The following is a 10316-nucleotide window of genomic DNA, read 5'->3' on the forward strand; positions in this document are numbered from 1 at the left end:
AAAGAGATGAAAATTTCTATTTGGTAGGACATTGTGTTGTTTGGATATAATTTGCAAATGGAAACAAAGTATCCCAAATTGTTACCCATTTTATTTTATTTTTATTTGCTGTCATAAGCGGGGGTTCACAGCTTATTTATGGAGCAGATTCATACTGTAAGTATGGCAGAAGATATACAATTCTAATCCTCCGAGTATCACTTTTTGCTGTGTGAGTGACTCGCCTAATTCATATTTAATGAAGTGTTGAATCAAATAAAAGATTTAACCCTTATTAAAAATGTGTCGAGAAGATAGGATGTTGACTGCGCAAAGTGACACTTTACCACATAGCAGGATTAAAGTTTGACGTTGCCATGGATCTGCTGGGCTGTTTTAACAAAAAAAAATATTTTCCTGACTTTACTATAATCCTCATGCTTCAATGTGGAATGCCCTGCAGGTGCGACTGAGGAGGATCGGCTATCTGCCCTGGAGGGTGAGCTCCACTTCCCCCGCAGTTCCTCCATGACAGACAGCCTCCGTGACCACCCGCAGCCTCATCCCATCCCGCCTCCTCCACAGACAGCACCTCCTCCACCTCCCTATTACCTTGACACGGGACCTCCCCCAGCCTTCTGCCCTCCGCCACCTCCATCGCGGACCCAAAGTCAGGGCCAAGAACCCGGGGGACGCTCCAGCTTTAAGCCCTCGTCCCTGGACCTGCCCTACGAGGCAGCTCATCGGCAGGCTGCTCAGATGGAGAGACAGAAAAAAGCCCGGTCCATGATCATCCTCCAGGACTCTTCCCATTTACCAGTGGAACCCACAGAAATCCCCCGACCTTCTGCTGCTACTCCGCCCGAACGAATAAAACGGAAGGGTCGGATTATTGACAACCCCTATGCTAACGTGGGCCAATTCAGCATTGGATTGTACGCACCTACTAAGCCTCAAAGGAAGAAGAGCCCCCTGGTCAAGCAATTACAGGTAAGTTGTATTTGTTAGTTGAACTGGTGTCAAAGAGGCTTTTATTTTCGTTCCGCTTGCTTTAACCCTTTACTGGGCTCAGTGGCCAAACAGATGAAAGTGTCCTTAACAGCCATTGCTTAAATTCTAACATACGCCTAAATTTCTCTAAAATGTTCTCTAAAATCCTGAAAATTTACTTAGATATTTAAATACGTATGTCTAATGAAGGCCGTTTTTGCCTGTTTAGATTATCGGACAAAAGTGGCCTCCGTTCCCACTAAATGGTTAAATCCAGGGCCTCTGAGTCTTTTGAAATGTATACCAGGTACTTGGTAGTCAGTGATTGGTAATGATCCACTTGCCCAACTTCACACAGGCTGCATGGGTTTAGTTTCCACGCAGGGATGCTGTGAACTTGAGGTTGAGAGGTTGTCTCTCATTATGCAGCGGTGCTTTTACAGCTTATTTTGTGTGTGTGCGCGCACGCGTGTGTGTTTATGCATGTGTATGTGTATGTGTTTGTTTCTCATATACTTATTATATAATTGGGAGTTACTGACGGGTCTCAACCGTAGGATGTGAACTCCTTTTGTTACTGTGACTATGAAAAGTATCCATGTGGTTCCAGGTGGAGGATGCACAAGAAAAGGCAAATTTGGTATTAGCAGCCGGCCATTCCCGAGAGAGCTCACCCTCAGGACGACACCCGCACGGCCATACGCGGACCAGCCGTGCAGACTACTACCAGCAGCAGCTGATAGCCGAGCGGGAGCGTTTGCGGGCCCAGGGCGAGGCCATGTTTCAGGGTAAGGGCCCCTTTGCCGCCGCCATTGCTGGAGCAGTGAAAGACCGTGAGCGTCGCCTGGAGGAGCGGAGAAGATCCACTGTCTTCCTTTCTGTCGGAACAATGGAGGGGGCATCCTCCGCAGGAACGGAGCTCCCCTCTCTGACTCAGTCTCACTCCATCGATGAGCGGATACTCACCAGAGAGCTTGGCCAGCTGCCACCTCCTGCCTTGGCCTTGAGCCCCTCACCTAGCGGGACCACCTTTATCCATCCGCTGACAGGAAAGCCTTTGGACCCCAACTCCCCTCTGGCTCTTGCGCTGGCCGCAAGGGAGAGGGCGCTGACCTCCCAGAGCCAGTCCCCAACTAGTAGCCCAGAGCCACGGACTAAACAGGAACGGGTGGGCCAGGGCGTAATATTCATTGACACTCAGACCAAAGAGTCTCCACATGGAGAAGGGCCACCCACATCGCCTCCTTTTACATCTCAAAGCTCCAAGGGAGCGGGATCTGTCCTTGGATCCACCCCGGCTTCAGTCTTAGTCCCTCAGCCAAGCAAACCACCGTGGTCACCATCAAGTGTATCATTCCACCAGGAGATGGAGGCCAGGATTGAGGAGAGGAAGGAGGAAAAAACGCTAGAAGATAAGAAGAGCATGTTGATCAGTATTATGGACACATCACAGCAGAAAACGGCAGGACTGATCATGGTCCATGCAACCAGTAATGGTCAAGCTAGCGGCGGGGGGCCAGATTTAGAACAGACGGGACAGGCAGCTGTGCCGACATCCAAAGAGCCGAGTAAGTCTCTAAGTCCACGGACTAAGTCCCCCAGTCCCACTGTCTCTTTGCCCCAGCTTCAGAGTCAGCGTGGTGCCAGTCCATCTCTAGAGAAGGTTCTGGTTCAGGGAAGCTCAGAGGAGGACACGGATCCATATACGGTGACGCTGCCCCCCGCCATGCTGTCGTCCAGTGATGAGGAAACTCGTGAGGAGCTGCGTAAGATCGGTTTTGTCCCACCGCCTGATGAATTTGCAAACGGGCTGCTGGCACAGGCTCAGGCAAAGGGTATTTTACTCTCCCCAAGTAAACCTCTCGTCCCTTCCCCCACCACCCCGCCAACACCTACTCCCCAAACGCCCTCAACCCCGACTACACCAACTGTAACTCCCACCCAGCCTCAGCCTCCAACACAGCTCCCGCCTCCACCTAGCACTCCGCTCAGTGCAGCAGCTGTCTCAGGGAAACCCTCGGACCCCCTGGAGCCCCCACCAGTGGGCGAGGCCGGCTCTGCAGCCGATTCAGGAGTGGAGGAGGCCGACACGCGTAGCTCCAGCGAGAGGGAGCGAGACCACCACCTCGAGACCACCAGCACTGTCTCCACGGTTTCCAGCATGTCCACGCTGTCTTCAGAAAGCGGCGAACCAGCCGACACACACACCACACACACTTCCTATGCCGACGGGCAGACTTTTGTGCTTGATAAGCCGCCAGTGCCTCCGAAACCCAGACTCAAGTCCCACTTAGGAGGCAGTAAAGGCCCCGTTACCTTCAGGGACCCTCTGCTGAAGCAGAGCTCTGATAGTGAGCTGCTATCCCAGCAACAGGCTGCGGCGCTGGCTGCGGCGGTGGCCGGAGGAGCCGGGCTGCCCCCCGGCGGTTCGGCCTCCGTGACCGGACTAGCACCCACCAAGCCGCGCTACCTCTTCCAGCGGCGGTCCAAGCTTTGGGGGGACTCGGTGGAGCCCCGTGGGCCAGGAGTGGGGCTCGGTATTGGGAGTTTGGGCAACCTTGGCGGGCTGGGACTGGGCCTGGGCCTGGGTGCTGATGAGGCCGCGAAACCGTCTGTGATGGGGGAGCTCAGCACTCGACTACAGCAGCTAAATAAAGACACAAGGTCATTAGGGGAGGAACCACTGGGAGCATCACTCGACCCTGGGAGGAAGTCTCCTGTAGCAGGTGCCAGGTAAGACTGCAGACCAACTCGAGGAATCCACGTCGCTCCATAGAGAAAGTAAATATTTGCCAAATATGAAACTGAGGTGTTTTCCCAACAACTACTGTTGGTGTGTGTTTGAGTATTGGGGGAAATCACATCATCATGCCTGAGACAACAACAAAGTGCTTTCTATTTCTGCAGATGTGAGGACACTGGAGAGAGTAAACCCTAAGGTTGTAGACACTAGGGTAAACGTTTTGGGTTTTTTTCAAACACTGTTTCCTAACCAGCTTGTCAACTAATCCTGCTGAAGACTATTCCGACTATTCCCTTATACACATTTAATTTGTTTCCATTTGTTGAATACCACATTTCCTCACATAGTGACCTCCACTTTATTAGACGCCACGCCTCAAAGAATTGCCAGTTTTGTCCTTCACAAACTTGCCGTTTGTGTCAAAACCGCACTACGTAGTACAGTGGTTGATGGTTTGGTACGCAGATATGGCATCTGTAAATCTTAATTTAAGGACAGAGTTTAAAAAAAAGGCAATCCACAGAAAATCTGCAAATCTAATTAGAAAACCTTGGAATGGTCGGCTTTCGAGTAAAATTTCAAGATGATCTTTCAATGCACTCTGTCTGGAGTGGTGAACTTCATTTGACCTCTTAATTCTTTTATGCACATGCTCACTTGTTCATTCAATGTTATGATATCTTTTTTCAGCGCTGGGCAATCTGTCGCCAAAGCGACAAGTTGCTGATGGAACACCCATATTCGACGAGCACTTTATGCAAGTGCTTTAAATATATATATATCACACGCTGAAACCATGCGCACTGAAGCTGGATGTTCCGTCAGTACTTCATCAATCATTGTTTTCAATAGGAAATGGTCAATTAACAGCCCTGGCTGCTATATGAGGAAATAAGGTATATCAGTTGCCTTGTTTGCATTACTTGATCATGCCAATTAGCTAGTATTTGGATCCTTCCTCCTTTTTACCAGTTACTTCACTTTATTGTGCTGAGAAGTTCTGCAAGAATGGCACTCTTGTTTCAATAGTGACAGAAAGTTGATCATAGTATCAGTGTGCATGATCGGTTGATGCAAACAAGCAAACAGGCCTTGAGGTGTGAGCGTGTGCACCTACGGGCTTCACACCACACATGCACACACACACGCAAACAGTATGCGAGACTCTGTCCTACTGGATTCCCTTCTTTTCCCCTCTCTCCCCAAGCTCCACCCAAAGTCATCGTTCAAATAATTAATCATGATACATCTCCAGCTCCATGGGCTTGCCACTGATAAACGCAAGATAAGAGCAGAATCCATCTTATCTGTGCTTCCCATCAGACAGCATTATCAGTAGTAACTTCCAAGGATGTATCTTCAGATGTATTTGAACATGACTGAAGTAATGGTGTGTCGTGTCTATGGTGAAAAGCCTTCTCACGATTTTTTGATTGATTACCAGGTCAAATGCTAACCTTGTCAATATGACATAGAGTTTAATTAACTCAGGAGTCCCCCAAGTTTATTGTTCAACCGCCAACATTGAATATCTGGGCAAAAGGCTTCTAAAATGTTTTTGGGGTTCACCTGGGACTTGTTCAAATCTTGTCACACCATCACGTGATTTAAAATTATAAAGATAAATTTATTATTACCGTCAACCTGTGTATGTAGATTCTCCGTCATCCAGCGCATGGTAATTTGAAAAAAGTATGAAAAAGAGTCTGAATGAGCTTCAAATCCCCACAAGTGACTCTCCTGGTTTGAAAACCTTAAGAAATTCAGTCCAATCAAATTTACCTGTGATGGTTGTGTAAATCCTGTTGCAAACCGAATGATAAAAAACGACCAGCCTTCAACATCGTGAGCAAATGACATCTGAGATGCTTCACCCTAATTATTATTGTAAAACGCTATACTTTATAAATATGGGTATACTGCATACTGTCGGTATGTCTTGTCAATAGCTGGTTGGATCTCGATTTGATCCAAAAGCATCTTATTGTCACAGGCCTATATGATCTGGAATCTTCAATTGGGCATTATATCTGCAACGTTGTGAGATCTGAGATTCAGATTTCAAGTCGCAGGAAGTAGTTGCCGATGATCAGTCAGTCGCTCTCAGACCACTAGTTATTATTTTTATGATTATTATTAATGTTAGCTACAACTCAGGCTCTGACGGCTAACCGCCAACTGACTAGGTTTTCCTATTAACATATTGTAAAGGAGAAGAAGGCCATTATAAAAAGTCACATCTGAACGTCAAAACTTGGCTGATGAGTTTCTTATATTTGGGGAATTACGATTAAATGACTATACTAAGTTAAATCATCCATGATTTCCATCACGGACTTGCTCAAACGCTGAGAGTTCTTAAGGCCTGTTTGGCAAGGAGACCTTTACAATGGCTGGCTTTATTAGCGTCTTTATTGCTAGTTGTGTCTTTGCATTTATGTGGTAGGCTAAAGTTGAGCTGCTTCTGTGGTAAGCAAGTTCCTTCTTGCCAAGAATTCATATTACTTTTCTTCTATCAAAGGTACTGTCGGGGTATTTTTTTCAGTTAAATTTACCATTCATCAGGACGACAACTCTCACACACACTTCCATTTTCATGTCGTCTTTTTGCCCTCCCACCCACAACAGGAGCCTGTCATGTTACCAAGGGCAATGACAGCCAATCGTGTCCACTTAAGGGTGTTACTGACTTTTGTTTTCCAACTCAAGCACATGAAGTCTGATGCATAAAAACGGACACAATCAGCACACAGAATGCATAAAGTTAGAAATTAAATATGAAATTAAACAGGTTTTTAAAAAAAATTGCTTTAGCTAGGATGGTATCCATTAGGTCAAAATTCATGTTAATATGACACCCATAATTATTACCATTATAAAGGTCACCTTTTTAGGGGTCCTCAACATCCCCAAAATCTGTTTTTGCCGGGGTGAAAACATATATTTCAGTGATGAGCAAAACCCAAGCAGTGGAATTAATTCGTAAAGTTGAGCTCCTCGAACATTTTAGCTTCATCCTGAAATCTCAAATTTTGTGGGTAGTGTAAGAGCGCATATGACTCTTGTTGTGACTGGAAGTAGCAGCGAAGAGGATCGGCTTGTGATAAAGACCATCATGTGCACCATTACTTCTTCACTCCTCACTCGCTGTGTCTCTGTTGTCCCAGTCCTACTCACTCTGCCACTTGGCCTCAAAACAACACACACACACAAGCCTCCTCGTGCCATACTGTGTGTGCTACGCATCCGCCTCGTTCGCCATGCTTTTGGGTGCTTGTCATGTTTCAGTTGAGTTGGTCTGTCCCTGACTGTCCTGAGTTAAGCACATGACAAAAGCATTCAAGAGAAGACACACATAGCCTATACTCGGAATCCAATAGAGTGTCAGGTGTACATGTATAATACATGGACAAAAGGTCTCGGGACAATCCCTTATTTTCTTGTGTTCATTTCAGCGAAAGAGCAACAACTAAAGCATCCATACAAGTCAAGGGACGCTTGTCCTTTTATTTTCCTTTGTGTGTGTGTGTATTTGTGTTTTTCTTTGTGCAGTTGTTTGAGATTGTGAACCGTGTGCTCATTTCTCTTTCATGTGGCCCGCAAGTTAGACCGACTGGTGCTCACACCGAATCTGCTGCTGTTTGTCATGTTTCTTGAACATATTATACACAAAGGCACATGCACACTTCATATGGTGAGGTATTGAAATTAATAGTAGTGCAACTTTAACATACAGAGGGTGGGCAAACATTTCGCCGGGTCACGTTGTTTTTGTTTGCATTGGTTTTTGAATTGACAGATAGGCGGGATCATTTTTTTCGGTTTATATATTCAATTAATCCACAATTACTGATAAACTATATGGGCTAAATGTCAAGGTTGCTCTCATATAACATAAACCATTTAATTGCATACTAATACAAAAATGTTTGTTTCAACAATATAATAAATGATTTTTTTAAATGCCAAATGGGGATTTCAAATGCGTATGTAAAAATAACATTTTTGTTAGTTTAGAAGTAATTTGGTTATATTTGATGGTGACATTGGAAATTTTCATTAAATATTTGATGGAATGCATGAATTTTTTAAAAGGATTACAGTGTTAAACATTAATGTTTTTTTTGATGGACTACTTTTTACTTTGAGATTGGAATAAGATCAATCAAATTCTCACTGTTATGATTAAGTTACTTTTAGAATAAATCAATGCTTTCTCATTTTTAAATATGCAAATTTATTAAACCACTTGAAAAATGAAAAAGAAGCACATCTAAATGGAAAATAACGCTTTTACTGATATGTTTCATTACAATAGTTAAAATAAATCACTAAGCTGTTAAATAATAAGGTGCATGAATAAGTAATGAATAAAAAATACATGCATATACAGTTGCTTTTCGTAAAATTTTACATTATTAAAGTTTAACATTTTTATAAGAATCATAAACGGTCATGTCACACACATTACACAACACACACAGGAACCATGTCAAAGACAGCAGATGAGGAGTTGCCGTGTCTGCTTAGCGGGCCGCGTCCCATGCGAGCGATGCTAACATTCTCTCCCATTGCTCTCTCTTTGCTCGCCTTGCATGTTCCGCCCCTGCTGCTCTGATCTGATTGGTCTAGAACTGACTGTGCGCCCAGGAGGGCAGGACCACTGTGTAAGTGCGCATGGAGCTCATCTCATGTCCGTCGGCCCCTTTTATCGTCTATTTTTACTTTCTTTTATTTTATTTTATTTTTTTTTGGGGGGGGGCACCATTTTTAGCAGTGTTTCCCAACCAGCACATACTTTAGACAAGCACACCACATAACTAAAGTATGTACAGTACACTTAAATAATGAAATCTGGGGTGGTCTAGTTAAACTCATTATAACTGCGTTTCTGCCATGTATTGAATAGCATTTCATTTTTATGCTGGTCAATACATGTGATTGGCATAGATAGAGATATTTGGAGCAAATACCTCACTGAAACTGATCATAATAATGACAAACTGGTTGGGACTCATTGCCATGTATTTCACATCTCATCCATACTGTTGCTGGCAAATAGAAAAGATGTATCCTTCGATGAATTGGGATTCAAAGAGGAGATATATGATTTTCATTGGTGAATGCGGCTAAGCAAACAACATGCATGCAAGAAACAACATCAACACATGTCTCGATTCTCCTCTCTGCTCCGCCCTGCCTGCATCAAGCCAGACAAAAGCGTTCGCATGACTGCTAATTATTCAACCCCAATCTGCCGTCAATTCATTTTCTACTTAATTTGCAGCATACTGCTGGCATGACAGCCATTAATCTAAGCTAATGTAACATTAGGGCAAAATATGAAAAAGTAGGTTTCCTTATGCTGCAGATTGTCTAGCTGGATGCTAATTAACTGAAGTCACAAGACACATTCAATGACATGCATTGCTGATATGTAGGGCGGCACGGTGGATGGGTGGTTAGCACGTCCGCCTCACAGGGCAGAGGTCGTGGGCTCAATTCTGCTTCCACCCCCCTTTTTGATACTGTATCTTCACCCCATGCATTAGAATCAGCACCTTAATGAGTTGTGAATTGAGTGCAAATGGAGCACCACAGCTACACTAATGCGTACATAACATGAAAGCCATATATTATTTTTTTCATAACGAGCGGCATACACAAAGAAAATAAGATAAAGAGCATATCGTTTGTAGATTTATCCTTGCTTCTGCCAGTTTTTGTTTTTTGTTGTTTCCAACTTGTTGACTAATATGAAGTTTTAAAAATGGCTCAACTTACTTTCACGATGCAATGCTCATGGTTGAAAAAACGTGCTATTTTTTGGGTCTCCTAAAAAGTGAAGATTTCGGAGAGACGATTAAGATGCCCGACGCTAATCAAAAAGAGTCGTGAACTCTTGAATACTTCTGTACGTTCATTATTGCCGTCTACCGAGAGTCCCGCGTTATAAATGTATTTCTCGTACCACAAGCCCTCCAAAGCTATTTGGTCAACCCTTTGGGCTGTAAAGTGGTACGTTTCGAACTGGAACAGACGTCTTGTTTTGTTGCTTTTCGTCATATTCAACCGCATTTGGACTAAATCAGATGTTGTGATCTTAAATCTCTTGAATGGTGAAATGAAGTTTGTCAGGGTTTTTTTTTTTTTTTGGGGGGGGGGGGGGGGGGGGGGATTAACCTCGTCAGGTCAAAGCTCAAGATTGAATTTGATTGCTTTGAGGCATCGCTGGGATTTTCTGAAAGTTGTTTGCCACTTTCTATGCACTAACCTCAACTTCTCACACCATGATTAAGTTTGCACCAAGTGGTACAGTTAGTTTTGATCCCTTCATATGATGACGTATAGTGGCATTCGCAAGTAGTGAATCGGGAATAGACTTATTCTTCCACGCCATTGTACAAACGTCTTTAGACCTCACCTACCCTACTTACAACACTAACCTCCATTTTTAAGTCTAATATCCACGAGGACACAGGTTTTCACCCCCTGGTCTTGCTTCCCTCTGCTCAAGTGAACCAAAATGTATCACAGTAACCGACACCCCACCGATAGCGCTTAGGGTCCGAAATGTTACCACTAGCGTATGTCCGCTTGGTGG

General features: G+C 44.4%; 1 protein-coding gene across 1 annotated transcript in view; it reads left to right on the forward strand.

Moving 5' to 3' along the window:
* The window catches only part of shank3a (SH3 and multiple ankyrin repeat domains 3a), a 209434-nt gene that overhangs the window by 192772 nt on the left and 6346 nt on the right, over positions 1-10316 (forward strand). Inside the window, exons 28-29 of the mRNA XM_088417218.1 lie at positions 443-969; positions 1580-3702. Of these exons, the coding sequence (XP_088273344.1) occupies positions 443-969; positions 1580-3702 (2650 nt within the window). The remainder of the gene's footprint in view (positions 1-442; positions 970-1579; positions 3703-10316) is intronic.

Source organism: Hippichthys cyanospilos, chromosome 6, assembly GCF_059441005.1.
Source record: "Hippichthys cyanospilos isolate Australia breed blue-spotted pipefish chromosome 6, RoL_Hcya_1.0, whole genome shotgun sequence".
In the NCBI taxonomy this organism is placed as follows: domain Eukaryota; kingdom Metazoa; phylum Chordata; class Actinopteri; order Syngnathiformes; family Syngnathidae; genus Hippichthys; species Hippichthys cyanospilos.